Raw genomic sequence first — 23971 nt, 5'->3', positions numbered from 1 at the left:
TTTTTTATGTCAGACATTAAGTCATGTCCAGTGGGAGCCAAATCAGTATCACCTTCATGTCACCTGGAAAAAAAAGAATTGATAAAAGGCTGTAGACTTCTTAAACAGGGGTGGGTTTTTTTTGTTTTTTTTTTTACTTGTTTGGTGAAAGGTTTTAAAAAAACAAGATTGAACTGAATTATGGCCGGATCTGATCTCTGTAATGCAGAGACTTCAGCACTAATATGATATGTTATCCTATCAACTGTGAATTATTTTTCTTCTTATGAAATTTACCAGTTAAACGTATCATCACAGCATTCAATCATACGACAACTGGTTTTAAAACAATCACACCCTTGTTCAGCTGTCACCTTTTTTGTCTTCATGTGTATCCTGTGGAAATCAGAGATAAAGTCACGCAGTATGAGAGATTTTTTTTTCCTGTGTGTTGCAGCCTGTGCAGTGGTTTTTAAAGTGTTTATAATACAAAAAAAAAGGTTGTTTATTTATTACAAAAAACCCACCCGACTTTGATCACAAGGGTTGTATGCTATGATATAAAACGACGCACCATCGCTGTATCATAGATGATTCTTTCTATCAGAGATTTACACAAACTTTCAATAAGCATTCAAAGCAAACAATATTTGGTGGCTGAAGATTGATTTGCTATGGTATATTTTTTTTTTTACTTACATTTAAATTATAGAGAAAATAAGACAACATGAGTCAGATTCTTCCATGAAGCCAAGCGACTGTCATCATCCCGCCACACAGAGCACAACATGAACAGAACTAAAGCTCCATCTTGTGGACTAAATCAAGTACAACACAAACAGCTTCCCTTGTTTTACATGTACAGGTTTGGCCACAGATATACTCGCAGTAAGCCCTTGAAATGCTACAAACATATAATATCATATATTGATAGACAAAAACGAGACACTATTTAAATGTGTAAGTGAGTTTAAGTACAATGATGCGATATGTGTTTGAGAAAATAGTCAATGCTGCAGTGAAGCAATCAAAAAACGTTTTATACTGCAGTACATGTACGATAATATTTTAACAGAAGAAAAATAAGACAATGTGCATAAAGACACTATCTCCCTAATTTACACTGATTAAGTGTTTAAATCAGTTTGGGTACAACCGTTAAGCTGGCCTGTGTTTTTGAGAAACTCAATTCAATAAACATTTTATCGTAGATGTTATATAATATATTAACAGACAAAATCAAGACACTAATTGAGTCAGCTTGAGTACAGCGATACTGTACTGTTCTGAAAAAGTAGTAAAAATCTGCAGTAAAGCCTTCAATAAACATTTAATTGTACATATAATACAATATATTAACAGACAAAACCAAGGCACTGATTAAGTGTTAAAGTCAGCTGCAGTAGAATAATAACAGTATGTTTTTAGTAGTATAGTAAAAATCTGCGGTAAAGTGATTAATAAACATTTTATGGGGGTCTCATTTAGCCTGATCTGAATCTGATGCATACAAAAGACAAAAACAATTGAACACGGAGGAGTCAGTCCGTAAGTGAGCAGTCTGCACCGGCTTGCAGGTATCTCACGAAGCATGAAATAAATCAAAGTTGTTTATTTCCTTTGTATTATTGGTCAAATTGCATATAATTGCTCATTTGATGTATTCCCAGTAAAGCCCTCACACGATGCATATGCTCTGGATTTCCACACAAACTTGAAGATGTAAAAAAAAAAAAAAAAAAACGGAAAAGAAATGGGATGTAATTGATTATAAGTTAATTGTGCAAAGGTCTCCCTGATGGGAACCATCTGTCAAAACAAGCTGTACATTCACTAATTCTAATCATAATTAATTTAGTGGCTAACAAATTACATACATCATAGTTAGTACAGGGGGAAACTACCGCAGGAAGTGTTATGAAACAAATTATCTTTAACAATGAAAGAAAATTACATCACATAACTAAATATTATACTCGTTTCCGCGAGCCATATTTCTTAATGAATTCTCTAATTAATTTAATTCACACAATGTGCATAATTTGGAGCTGGAAAATGTCAGTGGGTCAGACTTAACCATATTGTTGCTGGCTGTCTATTTCAACGAGTGCCATATTAGCACAACATGACCTCTATGTAAATTACACAGACCAACTGTTGTAATTTTAATTCCAGGGTCTAATTAACATGTTCTAAAGATATCATACAAGTGCATTTAGCTCATTTTACACATGCCGGTGTCAATGCAAGATTTCCATTTGCCTTAATTTTGTGTAATCCCTCTGATAGGAAACATCATGACAGCTTATGTTACAGATGTCAATTATGACAAAAACGCTATTATTTTTTTCATGCTTCTCGCATTAAAGCCCTGAACTTTTCTATTCGGGGTGACTCACCACTCTCCAAACTCAAGACTGCTGGAGCTGCGAGCATTTACAGACACTGTGACCGAGCTCATTCAGAAAGCACTTACATGTAATGGAGGTGGGCATTTTAGCTTCCGCTTCTCTTACACTCACCCCAATTACTTACTCCATCTTACTGAGGTCAACAGGCACAATCAAAGACAGTGAGACTGATTAGTTTAAAAGATGTCACAAAAATTGTTAAGAGTGAAATAATAACACCCCACAGATCAATATGGTATGTTTAAAGATCTTTAGCAGCTTGCTGAAGAACTGTTGAGTGATTATTTTCGAGTGGTTTTCAGTTGGCACTGCTCCGATAGGAAATAATGTTCTTTCCAAGAACCTCTGAAGGACCATTTACTTCAGGGTTGGCCTGCAACAAGCCATTTTTATGCCTCCGCACTGGGGATATGTCCATGGCTTGAATCATAATGTTTTCAGGTTGTCTGTATGTCCCATTCATCTGACACAATATCTCATGAACACCTTGAGGTAATTTCTTCAGATTTGGAGCAAATGTCCACTAGGACTCAATGATTAACTGATTAGATAGTAGTGTAACCTCACAAAAAACTGTACTTTGCCATTACTCAACAATTCACATTATTGAATATATTATTATATTATTCATATACCAGATTTTGTCTCATAACTATATAACTGCTATAACTTGTTTTTCAATAAGATGTCAAAAAAGAATCGGAAAAATGACATCACAATTTTCCTGAGCCCAAAGGGACGTCTTGAAATTGCATATTTTGTCCAACCAACAGTCCTAAACCCAAAGACTCTTTATTTACTATTTTAAATAACATAGTAAAGCAACAATCCTTCACATTTAAGAAGCTGGATCCAGCAACTGATATTTCTTATTTGAAACAAATAATATATTATCAAAATGAGCAGCCATCAATTTTCTTTTCATCGACTAATTAATTTATCAACAAATTGTTGTAGCTTCAGTTTAGAGTGCAAGTACAGCATTTAGTACTATAAAGCTGCATCTTGCCTATTATTATTTTAATTTCCAATTCATTTTTTGATTATTTTCTTGAGTGATCAATGAATCCATTGGTCTACTGAATATCAAAAAAGTAACATAGGGGATGTCTTTAAACACGCAGTGTGTAATATCTGCCACTAGGGGTCTCTATCAAAACAAAAGACAAAAGTAGCATGAGCTCATGGGAGACGTTGTCAATGAAAATCTGTCTATGTGGCTCAAGCAGAAATGTTCACGGACAGGTTTTACTTGTGTTATATTTAGTCGACTCCATCCTCATCAGATAAACAAACACACAGGATGACGCATCGGCATTGCTACGTCAATGTTTGTTGTTTGGTTGCATCCTCTAGTGGCTGTAGCAATTGTTACACTTGAGGACGAGCGGAGACGTAGTATAAAGACTGTACACAGTGTTTTCTATGTGTAAGAGCAGCACAGACACCTGTATGTGTTTTTTACATTGTTTCACTTCAGTTAATGTCCCCATAAATTAATTATTTTTTTTGTTATTACTCCGGCGATCGACTTTCACCGCTATATGCTCCGTCACCTCTGTCTGGTGCCCGTTCAGTTTAGAGAAAAATACAATCAAATTTACCAAATGATGCCATCATGAGTGCGAATGCAGAAATGGGTGAATAAATGAATAAATTGCCCAGTGGATGGAACATATAAGCTAACACATGCATTGCAGGGCTCGGGGGCTATCCTGAGGCCAATCATTTAGCTAACACACTAATGAAAGCGTGTGTAGTGTGGCTAAGGGCAGCCACCATGGGAGGTACCACTCCCCTCCCTCCTCATGTTGGGGACTGTTAATAGGCTGGATGGAGCCAATGTGACTCCCAGGAGAGGCCTGCTGATGAAGAGGAAAACCTGTCGTCGCCCTCACTAATCACTGCCTAATGGCTGCAGTAACACGGGTTTTACAAATGTGATTGTGCATGTGTGACTGTACACGTGCGTGTGAGAGAAATACTGAAGTTATCGGATATCGGTGATCTCACAAAACATTTTCGGTGGGGAATCCATTGTGTTTCTTTGCTTGGTGGTGTTTGGTGTAGGCTCACTGTCATTTCAGGGTATTGTCAGATTTTCCTTCACCAAACCATGATAATATGAAGAATCGCTGTTGATTTGTTTGTTGCATGTCATTAAAGGTGCAATACATCATAACGCGACTGGAGCCCGATATCAAGATTTTCTAAAATACAGGGCAAATAAGCCAGAAACATATAAATTAACCTGTTTAAATTGCCTAATTTATTGATAATTTCATTAATCTTTAGGCAAAAATGCCATCCGTTCTCTGATCCCAGCTTCCAACATGTTATAATCTACTGCTTTTCTCTTTTTTTTTTTTATCACAACACAGATTATCATTTGGGCTACTGGTCAGACAAAACAAGACATTTAAAGAGGACTCGTTTGGCTTTTGTGAAACTGTACTAGACATTTAGATGACAAAAATGTTCATTACATACACTAAACGTTAATAATTAATCAAGAAAATTATCAGCAGATTAAACAATATGAACATAATAGTAATTGCAGTCCCAAATTAAACTTTGCTGTTGTTAAGTTTTCTTTGCTGTTAACATTTTTCATAACAGCAGTAAAGTAGGGTTCATTCCCATTTTTCAATATTCCCAGTTTTCATTAGATTTTTACCTGAAATGTAAAAATATAGCCTAAGTTAACATAAGGCGTTAAAACAACATAAAGACATCACTGTGGGATGCAGTTAAGTAGTGGTGTCAAATAGACTATCACTACTCACACTGTTTTAACCAAATTAGCCTGAAGTGTTAGCTTCTTTATTGTTGTCATAGAGCCTAATTCACAGTGATAAAAACTCACCTGGCACGTTAAACAACAACGCACATTCACTGCATATTACTCATGGAAGTAATTGAAGTAATATCACATTTTAAGGTGTGTACATACGTAGTTGCTCCTGCAGGTTCAGCCCGCCTATGTATGTGGAAACGTCAATTAGTCAGAGACAGTGCTCATAATAGAATGTAAAGCAAACAGTTGGGCTAACAAAGACATTGTGGTGTCGGCCCATACCGGTTTGCACCGCTCGTGCAGTTCATCTTGCAGTTTGACGTCGATATTTCTGACTGCTGTCTGTAATTTCTGCCAACGTGAACGTGGAGCGGTTAACGCGCTGATTTAAGGGGCCGCTTCCGGTTAGGAACCTACAAAATAAAGTTTTCATTGAAGAGAAAATATCGTCAGTGACTGATTTTGTATCTGACTTCACAAATTAAATAAACAAACTCTTAATTTCATGACTGAATACATGGATACACACACAAAAACAATTTCATACTGTTTGACTTTGTTTATACGTGGCGGACCCTGCCACCTTTCTTGCTTCAAACAACGTTCTTATTGTCTCCTGAGGACAGCTTGTTTAATGATTAATGGGGAGAAAACTTTGAGTTATTTCCTCATTGATATAATCAATATTAACATTCTGAGTTTGAATTTCTTCCCCAAGGCTACAGTGCCCCTTTAAGTTTTGAATATTGCATTACTCAGCTATGCTCAGTTTGAATGACTTTCAAGTATATTGAATATTTCTAGTATTTGTATTGTTTGTAAATAAAGAAGTGACTCATGTATGCCTTTGTTTAGTACTGGGGTAATCAAAATAAACACTAATTAAAGAATCCATCCTACCTTCTTTTCTGCACTTCTACAAAAAGAGGCGGCTTTATTATGGAGTGATTTAGAAAACTAAATTTAAATGACTGCCAAGTGGCTAGTGATGAGTTTGAGTTTCTCAACTTTCTGCAGTATATTTAAAGTAATTGTTGGAAACAGCAGCTGAGAAAATTGCAGCAAGATCCATTTTGCAGGTCTAGCTGTTATGGAGCTTTCAGTCATCAAAACAAATGGTCGTCATCAGTGTGAACATTTCGAAATGCTACTGTGAAGAACTGTACTTCCAACCTAATGCAATACAAGTAATATAATATAAATAAATATTGAAAAAGAAACAAACAAACATAAAATCATTAAGCAGGTCAGTTACCTGTAGGAAAGATGACCTCCTGTCGCACCTACAAGACCATGTTGCTTATTCTTGACTTTTAAGCCATCTAGATATCTCTGCCAACACCATCACTTGGTAGCTATCATGCTTTTATGACCTAAAGATCCAAAACAGCCGGTAAAGTCAACATTTTAGTACTGTCAGGACTCCATATCTACCTGGAACATGATCCAACGGGTGTCTGTTGGGTGCTTTATTTTGAAGGCACAACGCCGCACTTCCTGTAGCGCGCTAGCTGTCTCCGGCTAGCTTGCTGTTAGCTCCGTGTAGGCCGAGACTTCCCTGTCACTCTGTCCAATCAGAGTTTACTGACAAGGTGGAAGTTGGCTACTACGTCCTCATACAAAACTTGTTTCGGTCAAAGTTGTGGCGTGGAGATTTCAGAGAAGGGACCGACAACTGGAACTAACTTTGTTTCGGCGACCTAACGTTAGAAGTTGGGGTGAACTTTGCGCGAACGGACATAAAAACTGATGTCCCCCGGCGGTTGAAGATGTCCGCAGCGACACGGTACGAGAAAATAACTTAACAGTGTGCCTCTCCGCCGGAGCTATGGGTGTCAAGCCCTGCGGTATTTTCTGACTGACAACAGCGACTACCGCTGCTGCTCCTTACTTTTTTAGCATGCCACGCAGGCAGCTAACTTCTCCAAAGAAAAAGCAAACGCAGAAGTGGCCCTCTTGGCATGACACTTTGACGTTTCCTGCATTTTCACCTGGATTTCCTTTGTAAAAAAAAAACAAACAAACAAAAAAAGCCCAACAATGATGAAGGTTAGGAGATACTTAAGGGGGAGTGGGAGGGTACTCGCGTTTGTGTTCATTGCTTCTGTCATTTGGCTGCTGTTTGACATGGCTGCACTCCGTATGTCATTAAACGACGTGAACAGCCAGCTGCTGAAGGAGAGCGTGATAAGAGAAAGGGAGATGTTCAAGCAGCAGTCCAGGACCACACAGCTGACGAAGAGGGGCTTTAAACACCCGGTCGAGAGGGTGGACCTGGATGTTACAAAAGCTGGGAAAGGACCACTCGATGCAGGCGGCAAACTAGCCCAAGTGTACAGACAGGGAGGCAAGAGAAAGGACCAAAAGTTGTGGGATAAAAAGTTGGAGGGAGATAAACTTTCCGAGACTGTCAAACCTAAGTATGTTCCCCCTGAAGGCAAAGAAATAGTCCAACCAAAGCAGGATGTTCCTGCAAAGAAGAAGGTAGTAAACTTGGATCTGAATGAGACAAAATTCAAGGAAAGTAATGTAATAGATGGCTCTAATAAAATCATGTTACCCGTAGCAGAGTCTAATAAAACCCTGGTGCTACCTGGTGTTCAGGAAAACAAACATGCTCCACTACCAGCGTCAAAGAAGGGACTCTTAAAAGCTGATGAGCAAAGCGTTTCAAAGGCAACCGAAAAAGTCAAAGATGAACCCAAGAGAAAGATTGGAACAAAAGAGGGCCAGCCTGAGGCCGAGGAGGCACGCCCTGTTAAAGCAACATCCAAACCCACAAAGAAGGATGTAAATGCTGAGGAGGTAATTGATAAAGCAGATGAGAAACATGTTGAGAAGATCGGCGGGAGTGATGTGAGTCCAGTGAAGGAGATCCCGAAACCTGCAGTCAAGATCCAGACAGGAAACAACTCTAGAAGTAACTCAAAAGGGAAATCAGGTGTTCATAAAGTGCTTGCTCTGGATGCGACTCTCTCTCCCAGAAATGCCAACGCTGTGGGCCAGTTTGGTCAGGCAGCACTTGTTTCCAGCAACGAAGACACAGAGGTGAGGAAGAGATGGGACGAAGGGCATTTCAATGTCTACCTGAGTGATAAGATCCCAGTGGACCGCGCCATCCCAGACACCAGGCCAGAGACGTAAGTCACCATCGACTTCTGCACATTTTTTATCTCAGACCGCTCTAATAGCTACGCTGAATTGTCTCTTTTTTTTCCTTGCTGTGTTTTTCAGGTGTGCACAGAATTTGGTCCACGATGACTTGCCCTCCACCAGTGTGATTTTCTGTTTCGTGGATGAAGTGTGGTCCACACTCCTCCGCTCTGTGCACAGTGTGCTCAACAGATCACCGCCACACCTCCTCAAAGAGATCATTCTAGTGGATGATTTCAGCACCAAAGGTAACTGTTAGCTTGAATAAATCTCCACAGTGGGGATGATAACTGACAGCTGCAGCTAAAGCACAATTAAATTGCTACTAAAATTCATTTCAGAGGTTATTTGCTTTTGGCTGGTCAAAAAGAGATCACGTTGGCATGATCCTTGTTTAAAGCTTAAACATTTGTGGACAAACTTAATGTGTGCAGCACAAATATGATAATTTGTTTTATAATTAGACATCACTCTTGTGACTACATTGAAATTTCTTGCACCTCTTTACCCAAAATGGTCATTAATGTCTCTGGCTTTATATGACTTTTATAGGTATAGGAAAAAGTTGAATGCCTTTGTTAATTTTTTTTTGTAATATTTCAATCACTGCATATTTTGCAACAATTGCCTTACTTAAGAGCCCTCTTTGACAGTCATTTATTTTAGAGTGCAGTCTTTATTTAACACTAGCATTTTGCAGAAACTGTATTATTCTAGACCAAAGCAAGTACGTTTCAGAGTTGTGACAAAGAGTGATGTAGCGAGACATTTTACAGTTGATTATAAACTTGACAGTCCTCTCTTTTAAAAAACATGTCTTGGCCTAAGCCTTCATCAGCTAGATAGATGAGCCAGTGTCTGCCCCAAAGATGGCCTCGTAGTGTGAAAGAGGTGTGACCACAGTAGAAAGACAAACTATCAGAAAATAAGTAAGACTGGATAGAATAGCAATAGACACAAACAACTGTATCTTAGAGATCCAGAACATCTAATCAACACAAAAAAAAACTCATCCACAGATTTTGACATGTGCATATATTAACACTGTCCCTGTCCTCTCAGTTGGACAGACTACGTAATGGTAGCACAGTTTCTACATGACCCAGCACAAATATTTGACATATTTTCATCATATTTTCACCAGCATATGCCAATACTGATATCTTTTATAAGCTGATATCGTCAGTTACGGCTGTTAAATGTAGCCAAAAAAGTCCTCCGCCGAGCCAGTCTGGAACACATGATAATCTTTAGAATGTTTAAGTCATCTGCAAAGGTTAACATTTTCAACACAAAGTACATCTGTTCATATGTCAGTAAAAACTATATTAGAGTAAAAGAAGTACATAGCTGGTAATGGAGGTTAAGGAATTATGTGGTTTCTTGTAGTTCGTTGAAATTTAACCTCATTGGTTGTAATTAGATATTAACATTTTGAGATGAATGCACTTGTGTCTGTTGTCAGCGTTGTGAGATCATGTGTTATATTCTGTCAGACAATCTGAAGGAGCCGCTGGATAAGTACATGTCCCAGTTTCCCAAAGTGCGAATCGTCCGTCTGAAGGAGCGGCAGGGCCTGATCAGAGCCAGGCTGGCTGGAGCTGCTGTAGCCAAAGGTAAGCACTGCTTTGATTAATTAATGTCATCAGTATCTTTAATGTTTGGTATATACATACATATGTGTAAAGATGATAGAGGAATGGTTCATTTAAAGAAATAATAAAGCAGCAAGAGAATTCACATTATTATGACAAATCAAATTTGGTACTCAGATGAATTCTGAATGTTACACTGAAAACTTTAGTGTGTTTATGTGATGAGTTATTTATCCTTTTATGCAAACTGCGGCGTGTTATAACTGTGAGTGATTTGTGCAAGATGTCAGCACTCCTAGAATTTGCAATGTGGTTTCTGTCATTGCACAAGCTCACGTATTATCATGCTTAATAGTATGACATAGAGAGGCACAATGCAAATAAACAGTTTACAGGGCATGTTTTATCAGCTTTCAAGTGTTGCTCTTCTCTCACACAGTGTAATCTTCACTTTTTGGTTTTGTGATAATACTGATTGAGTGTTTATGTCTGATACACTGGTGTCTGTTTGACAAGTGCATTTTGCATACATTAAGAAAGTCTATGAACTAGTCTCTGTATCTTGCAAATTCAAACTACTTTCCAAGATGAAGCTACAGATGCATCACCAAACATTTTTTACTGGATGTGTGTGTGAAATTACACCAATTGTGAAAGTTCATATGTGGAATAAATATTCTTGTAACAAATACTAGAACACGAGAGCAACATCGTTGACAGGTCACACTGAGTTGCACGACACATTACAACCCAAACTTGCACTTGCTATCTTGTGTATTCACCATTTTCTATTATTTGTCTTATTTTTATCCATAAAACAAACTTTTCAAAGAACTCTCTGTCACATCTTCCAAGGGTTGCACTGTTAAAACACATATATGTCTTGTTTGTTTAACTGCAGCAGGATGTTTGCTTTCCTCTAATCTAGGTGAGGTTCTGACCTTCCTCGACTCCCATGTTGAATGTAACGTGGGCTGGCTGGAGCCACTGCTGGAGCGAGTCTATCTGGATCGCAAGAAGGTGCCCTGTCCAGTTATTGAAGTCATCAGTGATAAGGACATGAGGTGATTCGACATTGTCATATTAGAGTAACAGAGGTGCCGTACAAGGGGTGTTTTCATCAGGAATGTTTATTGTATGACATTAGAGCTTCTGTTCTTGCTCTTTCTCCACAGTTATATGCTGGTTGACAACTTCCAGAGGGGTATTTTCAAATGGCCGTTGGTGTTTGGCTGGAGTGCAATACCAGAAGAGTACATTAAGAAGCACAACATGACAATCTCAGATCCCATCAGGTACATAGACATTACATTTTCATAGTAATTTGTCATTATCATTATTATTATTATTATTATTACTATTTAATTCATTTATCTATTTTTATTTTCTTCTGCATGTTTACTGTTATATTTTCTCTCAGATGTCCAGTTATGGCTGGAGGCCTGTTCTCTATAGACAAGAAGTACTTCTATGAGCTTGGTGCCTATGATCCTGGCCTCGATGTGTGGGGTGGGGAGAACATGGAGATTTCATTTAAGGTATCTTACTCATATGAATTCAAACCACAGGTGTTTGGGAACTCCCTAGAACATCTCTCACGTGACACCTATTCCTATTTCTAAATGAACAGATCTGGATGTGCGGAGGGGAAATTGAGATCATCCCCTGCTCCCGAGTGGGTCACATCTTCCGAGGACAGAATCCTTACAAATTCCCCAAAGACAGGCAGAAGACGGTGGAGCGTAACCTGGCGAGGGTGGCGGAGGTCTGGTTGGACGAGTACAAGGACCTCTTCTACGGTCACGGGTACCATCACCTGGTGGAAAAAAAGGCCATGGTCATCGGCAACCTCACCGATCAGATCGAGCTGAGAAAGAAGTTGAAATGCAAGAGCTTCAAGTGGTACCTGGACAACGTGTATCCGGATATGAATGCTCCCTTAGTTAAAGCTGAAGGCCTGGTATGTAAATGAGTCATCTCTGTTTACTTTCCCCTAAAACAGCACTTATAAAAGAAAGCTTGTTATTCTTTCTCTCTATGAAGCTATTGTTATCTCTGTTGGGAACCCTTTAACTACATCGACCCAAACAGAGACTGTGATTGTGCTCCTTTGGAACAAAGAGTAGCTGTCTATTAAAGCTTTCTGTCAGGATTCATTCGAGGAAATTAAAACGGCGACAAGGCCTGCTGTCGTGATTAAACAAATGTTTGCAGCTCTGTTGTTTCACTTCTGTGAAATTGTTATCATTTTTTCTTGCAGATCTTTAATCGTGGCTTAAGGAAATGCCTCAATCTGCAGAAAGGCTCTCTGCTGTTTGAGACATGTGATCTCAGCAAGCAGGTAGGTGTCTTTATTGTATTTAAACAGTTAACAGTTTATGAAACAGTCGTGATTTAATACTGATTCCACTAGATAACCTACATAAGCAAACAAGACCATCAGTGACGAGAATGGCCTTTTCTATATCGTCATTATAGTTACTTTGAATGCCTGTCAACAGGTCGGATTCAGATTTAAGGGCCGTCAACACAAAGAATGGTAACACAACCAATAAATAAATCTTTTTCAAAGTCTTTCTAACTCAAGTGGATGGCAGAGTCCACAACTATAAAGACAACATAATATAAGACTGCCAGTTTTACTTGCGACATACTGCCAGTCAGTCTTTGGCAGGTGATGAGGTATCTGAAGTTTGCTTCGTCTATACTCATGACTATCCTCTTTGACAATCGCCAGGATAATTAATGTTGACTCATACAAAATGTAAAAGAAAATCCCACTGTCCACAGAACTGTAGCGTTCATCAGAGTGGAGGCTCAAACTGTTATCACTACGGTTATTTTTTACAGTGATTGTTCTTGGTGTGGTAAGCCCTTCATCCGGGTCGTATAACTCATAAAATTAAAACTGTTTTTTATGACTTCCTTCTGCTCCTTGTCTCATTTCTCACCTCATGAGACGCCAGCACAGAAAACAAGGAAAGGAATTGAGAAGAGATAAGTCAAGACATCTGTGCTTTGGAGCCTAATTTTAAAACAAAGCTTATTGCCTGTTGCTGTACTTTATGATTACTGTCAGACGAGCGTAACAGTGATCACAACAACTTAAATATTATCTATTATGATTTATTAAGATATTTACCATAGGAGGCGATGGTGCTCACACCGCTTATAAACGCAGGGGCATCCAGAATCAACTTTAATGGAAGTTCCTTGTAGCAGCTTCATGATATTTCTTAAATTTTTCATAGTGTTTCTTAGGAAAATATGCACAGATAGTACAATCCTGGCTTTGTGACTGTGGTAATTGTAGGGGGCCATAACAAAAATGTCCAGGAATAGACCAAGATCAGGACAAATCCAGGCAGGACCCAAGCCACGATAAACAAGGGTGGAGTCCAAGACAATGCCAAGCCTGTCTAAATGTGGTCTTCTTGGATTCAGAGCAGCCTTACTGAGCCATCTTTCAAAATCTTTCATTTTTTCATGAAGTGTAATTACATCCTCTTCACTCCTCTCTCTCTTTCTCTCAGAGTCAGCACTTTAATTACACCTGGATGAGAAACTTTCGCCAGCAGGACGTATGTGTCGCTCCCCAAAGCATGCGCAGCGGATTTGCTTTACAGGAATGTGACAACACAAGGGCTGAACAACGCTGGTTTCACAAATCCTCCAACTCTGCTCTGGTAGGTTGGGTTTGCTTTGTCTACTTTCCTTTTGTTTTTGTTAATACTAATTTTAGTCGCTGAATTTCAAACTGGACCGACCTGCTTCTAATTCTGTAGGAGTGAAAATGCTGCTGTCTTGTTCGCTGATTACTTTTCCTGTTTTATATTTGCAAAGGCGGAGCACCTTATAGCAGAGTTTGTGTCCCACCACATGTGCCTGGAGGCGGGGCCTCAGGGCGACACTCTTCGCCTGAACTCATGTGAAACCAGCAATGCCTTCCAAAAGTGGCAGTTCACACACTACTACACTCTGTGATGAGACTTAAGGAAAGAGTTTTATCTGACAGAACATAGACTGTGGAGACCTCACACTACAGGACAAGACTACACAACTGTCCAGAGGAGGTGGGAAGCGTCTTGGTGGCAGTTTATGCGTGGTGTAAAGCGGAGGGGGTAGGGATGTGCAATGTTTCTAATGTCCTTTTATTATGTCAGCACGGACTGACTTTGAGTTTGAACGCTAGTACCTTCTCTACGCTGGCATGACTAAAGGGCTTCAGATGAATGTCTGTGGAAGAACACTCCATCTTGTCAGTTCTCAAGCTCAACATCATGTTACTGCCAAAGATTAAAAAAGAAAAAAAAAAAAAGATAAACAAGTGCCTCGTAAATTTGAGATCTAAAAAGGTTTTTTGTATGTGTTTGTTTGCTCTGCTATGACTTTGATTGCATGTAATTTAGAATTTATTCACTTGTATGGAACACAGACGTCATCTTTTCCAGATGTCATGGACTATGTTTGATGAGGCACTTGGGTGAAACAGCTGCTTCTCTGATTTTTAACGATGAATTATGTAGGTGAAGGTTTTGTTGTGAAAAATGTCCCTTTTTGTATTAATTTCTTCTCGTCACTAGAGGGAAGTGTTGGTTCAAAAATCCCAATAAATCTGTGCTGTGATTTCACAATTGTTATCAAACTCTTACTCTTGCGCTTGAGAAAGTAGAATCAAGTAAGGAAGATGAAGATTTTGATAGCATATATCTCTTTTTATTTGCTTCATTAGGACATGTATGTACAATATGTTTAGCAAATCATTCAAAAATACTTCCCATAGTAGTTTCACTTCTCATTCTCGCCCGGTTAGGGCATTGTGTAGTTTTGGAGAAGGAATTCAAACTCAGAATTTTAATATTTACAACATTACTGAGGTAATAATGCAAACTCATGAATATATATTTTTTTCCATAACTGAATAAACAAGCTGTCCTCAGAGGAAAATACGATCCCCAGAACACTGTTTGAAGCTAGAATGACAGCAGGGTCCGCCACATATAAACAAAACAAACAAATATGAAATTGCTCTTTTCCTCTAAAGTTCATTTTGTTTATTCAATCATGAAAACAAAGAGTTTATTTAGTTTATTATGGCACAAAGAAATCAGTCAATTTCTTTCCCAAAACAGCACACAGTTGTGCACCTTTTAAGACACTGAAGCGCTACCAGCCAACTACATCTTACTTACTATCGGTAGGATTATCAAGCCCTGAGCTTCTTATTTACTGTTCAAATACCTGCTTTAGATAACAAGTCGTTTCCCTCCTGAAACAGCCAAAAACAAAGTACTTATGTATGAGATAGTTGTTGACTAGAAATGTGATGTAAGATTCGTGTGACGTGGAGAGTTACATTACAGATTTTGAGTACCATCTGCTAGTAGTTTTGACAACAGAAATATATAAACCATGTGAAACAGTGATTTTTTTTGTGTTATGGATAATGTCCAGTAGTATTTATGTTCCTGCTCTTACAAATTCATCATCATGTACTCAAACTTCTCGATCTGCTGGCGGGTGTTGCCACGGCGGATCTTGCGGTAGGACACGGTGCTGTATTTGGAGGAGGAAGCAAGGTGGTCGAAGGACTTCTGGTGAGGATCGGGTTTCTTTGGCAGAGGCAGAGTGGAGTAGCCAGGTCTGGGGTTTTGATTAAACCCCATGGGAGCGAGGACGTCGTGCTCCTGTGCCGCTGGCTCCCGCTCCACCTGAAGCTGCCTGTCACCTGATATCTGAAGCTCAGCACCAGACATCTGCTCGGGGACCTCTGCCTCCCCGCTCAGCCTCGTGTGAGTCTCCTCATTAGTGACATCAAAGGGCTGAAGGTTTGGTGTCAGTGTGTCTTGCACCTCCTCTTCTTCCTCTGCTGGAAGATTTGAAAAAGGAAAGGAATGGTCTGTTTTTGCAGAAAAACACAAAACTCCCTCTTTAACACAATAAATTAAAAATCCTCTTACCCTTTTCCGCAGCTTTATTTTGCTCGGGCTCTGTCTGCATGCCTGCACTCGAGCAGATAAGCTGCAGAGAGTCTCCACACGTGCTCACAGACGTCTCTGGAGCTAAATCGGACTTTTCTTCTGGATCTGCAGCATCTGTCTGATCAGCATCCTCTCCTCGCTCAGTTAGAATGATCTGCTGAGTAACCTCCTGCTCCATCGCCGAATTGTCTCTGTCAGTAATGGATTCTTCTCTTGGTTCATCAGCTGACACACTGATGTCAACACGCTTGCAGCCACTGGCACCAAACTCACAAGGGGATTTTGTTTTTATGTCCTGATGAGGTTCTTCCTCATCACTGTAAAACACAGAGTCGTCTCCCTCCTCCATTAGCCACACCTCTCGTTCTTCAGGTTTCAGGGTCTGTAGGGCCTCCAGAGTGAAGCCCCCGATGATCTCCAGTACCTGTGATGCCAGTGCGTCTTCGTCCACTGGGAGCCTCGGGGCCTTCGGAGGCATTGTGCTCGTCGCCGTCTCCATGTGTTTTGTTTTTTTCTTCCCCCAGCAATATGAAAAAGTAGTCAGGCTCCAATGCTTTCAGTCGCTTTCTCACAGATCATTTGTTGAATCAAGCAGCCTCCGACTTTTCATTGTCGCATCGTTCTGCTCCTTGTTCATTCCCACATTGTCAAAAGAGTGAAGAAAGAAGCCATCGTGCAGGATCAAGCTCCGTTGCGTGCTCAGTAGTACCATGTAATTCTGTGTACGCTTCGAATCACAGAAGAACAGGGGTTTTGTTGTGGCTCCAACAAAGACTCTTTGTGATTCTGGCATCTGCACATGAAGCGATTGTGCTCATTCCTTAATAATCTCTGCTGGGTGACCACCATTACTCTGTAGCATTTTGAGTCTGGATTAACATTCTCCTATAGGTTTTTCTTTACAGTGTATCACCGCATGAACCAACATTGTCGTGTGCTGAAGCTAAGCCGTGTTATGTCTTGGGACTTAAGGGCACAAAGACCCTCACAATTTAAGTAAGGAACCCTGAAATGCTGACACCACATTTATTAAATGTAAATTATGTGCACACAACGTGAGGGGTGGAAAGTCCATTAACTCTTTTATTAGAAATAATTTCCTCTTACAAACTTCTGAAATGGTTTAATTTAAATGCACAGTATGTAACTGCTGCCATGACGGGGAAGTTGTTGTCTTCATAAACAACCATCAGTGAGATAACAATCTATCTGATACGATTCAGGCAGAAATGTTCATAGAAGGGATAATATAGTCGTGTTTTATTCACATCATCTTTGGTCGGGTTTGCTAACTTCCTTCCTCACTTTCTGACATGTCGGCTGTATGCTGTATTTAACAAAGTTATAGTCTTTGAGTAATTTTGCTCATCCTTTTGTTTTAATGCAGAAATGATACATATGTCTTGAAATACCTGATGTCAAAGCGAGAGCGTTTTACACTCAACACTCACACAACAACTTCTGACAATTGTTCCTATATGAGCCCATTAAGCCATTTTATTTTCTGCTTCATTGCAAATTATTAGAATGAAATCCTTTCAGTTTTGCTTTTGTAAAATCGTCTGTTTTGTAAATTGTAACCATCAGGTGCATGAAAACATGGTTTAATTTATCATAATTTGACAATGACCCACTCTAGAGTTTTTTTATTTTCTCTCTGTCTGTCCCCCTTTCTTTAGCAGAAGCAGCAGGAAACCAAAGAAGTGAGACTTATTACAGGAAATGTGTGGGGGTTTCTATTCTCAAGCTTTACAGCTTCATCTTTGACAGTTCATGTGCATCCCCCCCAGAACAACGCTTGTGTCTCATCATGAGTAAATCGTGTGTAATAACTGCATCACTCTTCAATAAGTCACACCATTCCTGCTGAAAATGCACCTTGAGAGTGAGTGTGCATCAATCACAGGAATCTGAAGGAAAACACTGCTGGGTTTGAAAGACTTTATACATTTTTTTTTTATTTTTTAAAAGACTTTAGCATACACATAAAAACCAAGCATGACCATTCTCTACATTCAGACTTCACGAGAAAACATATCAGCATTCAAGTTGTGTGCAGCCGGAAAAATAGCTTTTAGAAGTGAAAACAGTTCAGTAGTACCTCTTATACCCACATCCTGTTTTGAGCTCAGCAGCCAGCTATTCACAGCAGAGGTCTGGTTTTGGTTTCAGCACCTGAACGTAGCAGAAGTGGTATTTTAAATGCTTGTCTGACCTGAAAAGTGAATGGTTCTCATTCAGTGTGTTTTAGGTCAGCAGTACAGTCTCACTTTAAAAAAAATTGAGGGTGCTACATGAATACAGCTGATGTGATTAATGCTGATCACACTCATATCTTGTATATACATTAATTCGAACACTTGTTCAAAGGGAGAACATTCTACATTTACATCATAATGCTTTTGTGCCAAGCAGTGACTCGGGCTCAGGACCCTCCAGGGTAAACTTTGACATTGACAAATGCCAAGTGCCACAATGTCTCTCATCTCTGTGTCCCCTGACAAGCAAACACTTATTTCTTTGTGAAGGGGTTAACCCCTTCCCTTAAGTGTGCTGAAACACTTCTTTACAGTGTCGATGTCTTTTTTACATCTTGTTCAGAGTAGAAGAAACCATCTAACCCTGTCTATCAAGTAGAAAACTAGCAGCATTTGAACAACATGTCACTAGGTGTTTGCTCCCGTCTCCTCCTCCTCAACTGATCGCTGCAGTCCAGGAATTAACTTGAAGATGTGTTTGCGGACGCTGGCGGCTCTCCTGCTCTTGCGGGGCAGGGTGCCAAACAGGGAAGAGATCCTCGTTTCCTCCCAGGAAGGCGAGAGGGAGCTGCTACTGCCAGCCAAGCTGGAGCTGCTGGAGCGTCCAAGGGATTGGTGATGATGGCTGCTGCTCGACGAGAACCTGACGGAGCCGTCCTGTGACTGCGAGGTGAAATCTTTGGAGAAGAAGCAGCCGTCGTCCGAGGTGCTGGCTGCGCTGAAGGGGCTGGGAGAGCTCAGATCCCCAAACACGCTGGCCTGGTCGCTGTCGTCTGTCATTGCGCTCCTGTAGCTGCTGTCACTGGAGAAACGGCGGCCATGTCGGCCTACAGGGGAGCTTACTGAGGATTGCATTGAGAGGTGGAGGCTGCTGTTGTTCAAGTTACCTGAAAAAGCAAAACAAAGTGAGTGAAAAAGTTTGCAGCTGGCGAGAAGTTAGCAGCAGGAAGTTCGTCAGCAGCTTCATATGCTCATTTCTCAGGGGAACTCCTTTTTTCTAATTTATCTCGAATTGGCGCTTCAATTCACACCAAAGGCAGGGTAGCTTCAGAATGAGGACAATGGCTGTGAGAAAGGAAGTGCTGTGGTTTGACAAACTCTCTCACCTCGCGTCAGGCGTTTTTCCCGTACTGTAAGCGCCTGCAGCTCCACCAGCTTCTCGCGAAGTGATTGCTGTAAAGGCAAACAAAAAAAAGAACATTCAGCTTGAGTTCCAATGAAATTCATCTGGCCTATGCACTCAAAACGTTTACGTTCATATAAACAGGGGGGGAGTGTTAGAAGTGCTTTTACTGTACTTAAATACAAACTTGAGGAAGAACTGCTTTACTTGAATATTTCCATTTTGTACAGCTTATACTCCGCTACATCTCAAAGGCAAATGTTGCACTTCTCACTGAACTGCATTTGTCTGACAGCTTTTCAGATCACAAGTTTTCATATCCTTACCGTCCAGTGAGAATATGTACTAAATTTAGAAATGTTTGTGATAAACTGATAAACTCCAGGAATGTCACTTGTGGGCAAAGTTGCGTTGTGGGTGATGCAGGCGCCAGGTTTTAAAAAGCTATAATACAGTGGGACTCATTATGGAGTGATGTCACTTTTTGTATTCCACGCAATCATCTTCCTGACTAAAAACCTGGCGCCTACATTACCCACAATGCAATTAAGCCACTGAGTGACATCACTGGAGGCATTTTATCAGATTACACGCAGCTTCCTCTGAAGCCACAAAAGGCTTTATACTACTTTTTGACCTATCCAGTCGAACCCCCCCTAGACCTGTCAACACACTTCAATGTTTATATTTGGTGGAGTTGGTGGAGTACTTAAAAATCCTACATATTTTCACCATTAATTACATTTTCTTGATTATACTAACATACTTTTACTTAAAGATGCAATATCTATGAATTTGCCACCTGTGGAGTTTTCAACTAAAATATTTACATATTGGTCCTTTAGGTATGTTTTTCAATTCAGAACATTTAGTTTTTCACCTTATCTTTTACTTACAAGTGCTATTTATAGGAAAAGTTGTTTTTTTAATGGGAAACCCAGAGCATCGTCATTTGACAAGTTGGAAATAAGACTCAAAAATCAACTCTTCTTACAAAATAGCACCTGTAAAGAAAGGATCTGAATTATTGCTCCACCACTGCAAATACAACACCTCAGTATGAATACTCCTTTGTAGGTTCAGTTGTAAAATGTTAGGCTGTTTCACACTGTGGTGCAGCGGTAGGTCAACCTGTAATTAACTGCAGTGTGGCAGCTCTGCTCTCATTATTACCAGGATGGTTTGTGAGGTTTAGCAGGTTACTTGGCACAACCACAGAACAGCAGTCTTTCAACAGTGAACAAGGGCGGCATCCGAGAGACTCACCTTCAGCAGATTCATCTTCTTCTCCAGCTCTATCTGCTTCACTATATTCCCACATACAGTCTCCATCCTGCAATCATATTATAACGCAAAGTTATCTACACGATCACCAGAGTTGTGTTTCCATATTTCTGTGAAGGTTATCTCTGTTGTCACTCAAGTCATTTCTGAAACTTACTTCAAGCTGTTGGTTGACTCTCTGATCAGATCAAGTATGTGCTGATGAGATGATCCTTCGATACTGACACCATTTATAGTAATGATGATGTCCCCTACAATAAATGAGGATGCAAAAAACAGGAACTCGTCAGTTACGGGAAGACAAACATGACTTTGCGTTGTATTTGTCCATCGCTATGTGTGTATATGTGGGTGGGTGGGTGTGTGCATGTTGATAAGTGACATATCTGTCAATCTTTGTGTTCAACTGAAAGGTGTCATAAGGTCTGACAGTTTTGTGTGTGTATGAAACATGTGCAGAGGATGTGGGTGGCTCACCTGCGGTCAGGCCGGCGCTCTCAGCTGCGCTGTCCTCCTGCACCTTGCGCACAAACGTGCACATCTCCACTGCAGAGCTGTCCTTCAGCTGCAGGCCATAGGTCTGCAACAAGAAGCACCTTTGGTTACTAAAAGAGCTTTAAAGGCTTGACAATGATGCATGCTGGATGTTATTGATCTTCAACGTACCTGAATTTCAAAACCAAATGATTCATTGTCTTGCTTCTCGAGTGCAATTGTGATTCTGTGCAAAAGAGAAAAAAAAGAAGAGAAAAACAATATTTTAGGTTATATTTCTATTTTTAAAAAAACAAAGAAAATACAATGATAGCTTTTTGCATGTCGTACATTGCTGATCAGGTTTGATATATTTACCTTTGTGGGTCAGAGTAATCCACCAGTGAGTTGGAGTGGCTTAGTTTGGGCTGCAAAAGGAGACATTCCTCTTTAAAACAATATAATCGATTTAATTTGTTGGGAAACTATGTGAGAACATGTTGATCCTATAGTGTTGCATTACTCAAAAGATTAAAATTGTTAAAGGGCTTTAAGCCGGTTGCAGGAAAATGCATTTTTTTTGCTACACAGTGAACTGCTTCTCATTAGATTACTAAGAAATGTTGCAGCTTTAATCTAATAATTATTATTGTTTGATGTAATTTTGATTGCAGAAGTGTGTTGTGTGTGTGTGTGTGTTTGCATTCTATATTTTGAGCTTCATACTCTCACCTTTCGCACTCTGGGTAGAGAGCCTGTGTTCTGCCGGTGTCGATCATTGTTCCCCTTCAGTGAGCGCCTGTACCACAGGGAGCATTTCTTCCTCAGAGTATTATCCAGAATGTAATTCTCCTGACTGCCCTGCCGTTGAAGTCCATTGGAATTCATGGTGGACTGCATGGTAGACTGGTCCTCAAAGCACCATCATGTCCTGCTGCAGCAGCTCTTCAGCAATTGTGTGGCCCTGCCCTGCTTTGCTGTGCTGTGCAGCCAACAGCAAAGTGTGTCAAAGCGGAAATCCACGTCATGTGATGTGTTGTGGTGGACCTGCATCTGCAGATCACAGCTTTACATACCTAAGTTCCTGTTCACCTCTTTGACTTGTGCTTGTTTTTTCCCTTTCTTGAGAAGGGCCGGTCTGCTGTTGTGAAAAAGCAAAAGAAAGAGAAGCTTTTTTTTTCCTCATCAGTCCCCTTCAAACGATCCTTTCCCTTTTTTGCAGTCTTAGCAATTCGATTTATGGTCTGTCAGAAATCAGCAATGCATGAGAAACTGCCACCTCACGCCTCCACCAGCACCTGCTTCCAGCCTCTCTCACTCTCAGTTTCTCAATGGGCTAAGCTTCAGTCTGAGCCCGAGTCCTGTGTTCTGCCAAGCAGGGAGACTTGTCTTATGAGGACAGACAAAAGGCCAGTGTCACGCTCCCCAAACAGACGGCACGGGTCATTGGGCAGAAGGCATCAGACATGGTTCAGTTCAAAAGGGAAATCACACACAAACACACAGGCCCGGCAGTCAGGGAGACAATAGCTGATGGGTTAAAGAAAACTGAGGCACAATGCACCACCGCACCCAGGCCTTCAAAGGGTACGCGGTTTACTCTGCAGGAAAAACAATATCATCCTTCACCGTGTGCAAAAGCTTTCCTTTGACCAGACCGACAGAGAAAATTGTGGAGGAAGTATTCAGTTCCTTTACTTAAATGCTAATAACACATTGTAAAAATACTCCATTAAAAGTTAAAGGTCATACTGATAACAGGTATTTATTTTTACAAATCATTTATATATATATATATATATATATATATATATATATATATATATATATATATATATATATATGTGTGTGTGTAAAACCATTTGAGAAGCTGGAACTATAAAAAAGTGTTTTTATTACATGAATAATTAATGAATTCATCGACTTATCATTTGATCTCTGCTTGTATATATGGCTAGATCGTTTAATGAATAATAGTGCATTGTGTATTGTACTCTCTTCTGTGCTAAATCTATAGCTGTCAACTAAATGTGGTCGAGTAAAGAGCCTCTGAAACTCAGGCTTGTGGAGTAAAAGTATAAATGAAAATACTCAAGTGAAGTACCTTAAATTTATACTTACTGTGAGTACAGCATTTGATAAAATGTCCATTTCACTTTCAGCCTTGTTGCTGTGTATTTAAACCCGGCTGAAACACTCCTTAACTAACAGATTGCCTCACAGCGCTCCCCTCTGCCCCACTGACCCTCAGCAGGACCAGTTGGCCAACCGACCACGGGACCATCTGGAACACAGATATCCCATTTCACCCAGACATTGCTAACTCCAGTCCAAATTTCTAAAACGTAAAAAAAAACTGCAAAAAAGTACATGTTTTGTTCTCTTCATTGACAGCAGAAACTCTCCTGCTGCTTCATAATGCAACAATGATTCATACATGAGACATTTTCTGAATCAGGCTGTACAGAGATTAAAGGACATTTTAAAATGTCTTCTGTCTAAATACAATACTGTACATTTAACAGTTATTGGTCACTGTCATCGTTCCTCACGTCCATTCCGGCTGAATGTTTGTGGCTTAATGCTGACATGACGGACTAGTAAATGTGGTAAACACTTTTGGCAAGTAGGACTTTTGCAGACTTTTGATATGAAAGTGTCCATCAGCCTCCTATTAGTGACACTATGTCATCTCAAAGCACTGAAAAAAATCTGTTACAGCATCTTGCAGCACAATCTTAAGGCCTCTCTGACTCATCTGCAAAGTGCTGATAGCCTCAGTGTGGTACAGCCTGATTTCCTCTGTGTAACGGACACATCCACATCATAAACAGCCCTCGCACACACAGAGCGGCAGAACAGAGAGTGGCGATGAGTCACGTCAGTTAAGGTAAGCGAGATGGGGAAAATGTAAAA

General features: G+C 40.1%; 3 protein-coding genes across 4 annotated transcripts; 1 reads left to right on the top strand and 2 right to left on the bottom strand.

The window, feature by feature from the left end:
• The first annotated feature begins 6710 nt into the window (after nucleotides 1-6710).
• Nucleotides 6711-14569, top strand: galnt5 (polypeptide N-acetylgalactosaminyltransferase 5). Its single transcript, XM_030428983.1, has 10 exons — nucleotides 6711-8327; nucleotides 8422-8588; nucleotides 9837-9956; nucleotides 10864-10999; nucleotides 11111-11230; nucleotides 11356-11473; nucleotides 11566-11895; nucleotides 12196-12276; nucleotides 13469-13621; nucleotides 13779-14569. Exons 1-10 carry the CDS (start codon nucleotides 7228-7230, stop codon nucleotides 13917-13919), a joined length of 2466 nt encoding a protein of 821 aa, XP_030284843.1. The 5' UTR covers nucleotides 6711-7227; the 3' UTR covers nucleotides 13920-14569.
• A 60-nt stretch (nucleotides 14570-14629) lies between these two features.
• LOC115588384 (uncharacterized) lies at nucleotides 14630-16647 on the bottom strand. Of its 2 annotated transcripts, none has more exons than XM_030428985.1 (2): nucleotides 15896-16647; nucleotides 14630-15801 (listed from the first exon to the last, which is right to left on the bottom strand). In XM_030428985.1, exons 1-2 carry the CDS (start codon nucleotides 16413-16415, stop codon nucleotides 15410-15412), a joined length of 912 nt encoding a protein of 303 aa, XP_030284845.1. In that variant the 5' UTR covers nucleotides 16416-16647; the 3' UTR covers nucleotides 14630-15409. The 2 variants fall into 2 exon arrangements, with proteins under 2 accessions (XP_030284845.1, XP_030284844.1); XM_030428984.1 differs by having other exon boundaries at nucleotides 14630-15804; nucleotides 15896-16644.
• A 1207-nt stretch (nucleotides 16648-17854) lies between these two features.
• cytip (cytohesin 1 interacting protein) lies at nucleotides 17855-22489 on the bottom strand. The gene is made up of 8 exons (XM_030429017.1): nucleotides 21788-22489; nucleotides 21434-21483; nucleotides 21248-21302; nucleotides 21059-21161; nucleotides 20739-20832; nucleotides 20564-20630; nucleotides 19281-19347; nucleotides 17855-19061 (listed from the first exon to the last, which is right to left on the bottom strand). The coding sequence occupies exons 1-8, from the start codon at nucleotides 21953-21955 to the stop codon at nucleotides 18583-18585; spliced, it is 1083 nt and encodes a 360-aa protein (XP_030284877.1). The 5' UTR covers nucleotides 21956-22489; the 3' UTR covers nucleotides 17855-18582.
• Nucleotides 22490-23971: the final 1482 nt, after the last annotated feature.

The sequence above is a fragment of the Sparus aurata genome, chromosome 9 (assembly GCF_900880675.1).
Source record: "Sparus aurata chromosome 9, fSpaAur1.1, whole genome shotgun sequence".
NCBI classification, from domain to species: domain Eukaryota; kingdom Metazoa; phylum Chordata; class Actinopteri; order Spariformes; family Sparidae; genus Sparus; species Sparus aurata.
Note: the sequence above shows the minus strand (reverse complement) of the source record. Positions and strands in the feature narration are given on the sequence as shown.

Excerpts from the sequence above, each read along its gene's own strand:
- LOC115588384 (XM_030428984.1), bottom strand. The coding sequence starts at position 16,415 with ATGGAGACGGCGACGAGCACAATGCCTCCGAAGGCCCCGAGGCTCCCA. Across the intron at positions 15,805-15,895 it reads AAATAAAGCTGCGGAAAAGG|CAGAGGAAGAAGAGGAGGTG; the intron begins GTAAGAGGATTT and ends CAAATCTTCCAG.
- galnt5 (XM_030428983.1), top strand. The coding sequence starts at position 7,228 with ATGATGAAGGTTAGGAGATACTTAAGGGGGAGTGGGAGGGTACTCGCG. Across the intron at positions 11,231-11,355 it reads ACAATCTCAGATCCCATCAG|ATGTCCAGTTATGGCTGGAG; the intron begins GTACATAGACAT and ends ATTTTCTCTCAG. Across the intron at positions 13,622-13,778 it reads AATCCTCCAACTCTGCTCTG|GCGGAGCACCTTATAGCAGA; the intron begins GTAGGTTGGGTT and ends ATATTTGCAAAG.
- cytip (XM_030429017.1), bottom strand. The coding sequence starts at position 21,955 with ATGCAGTCCACCATGAATTCCAATGGACTTCAACGGCAGGGCAGTCAG. Across the intron at positions 21,484-21,787 it reads CTCTACCCAGAGTGCGAAAG|CCCAAACTAAGCCACTCCAA; the intron begins GTGAGAGTATGA and ends CTCCTTTTGCAG. Across the intron at positions 19,348-20,563 it reads AGAAGATGAATCTGCTGAAG|CAATCACTTCGCGAGAAGCT; the intron begins GTGAGTCTCTCG and ends TTGCCTTTACAG.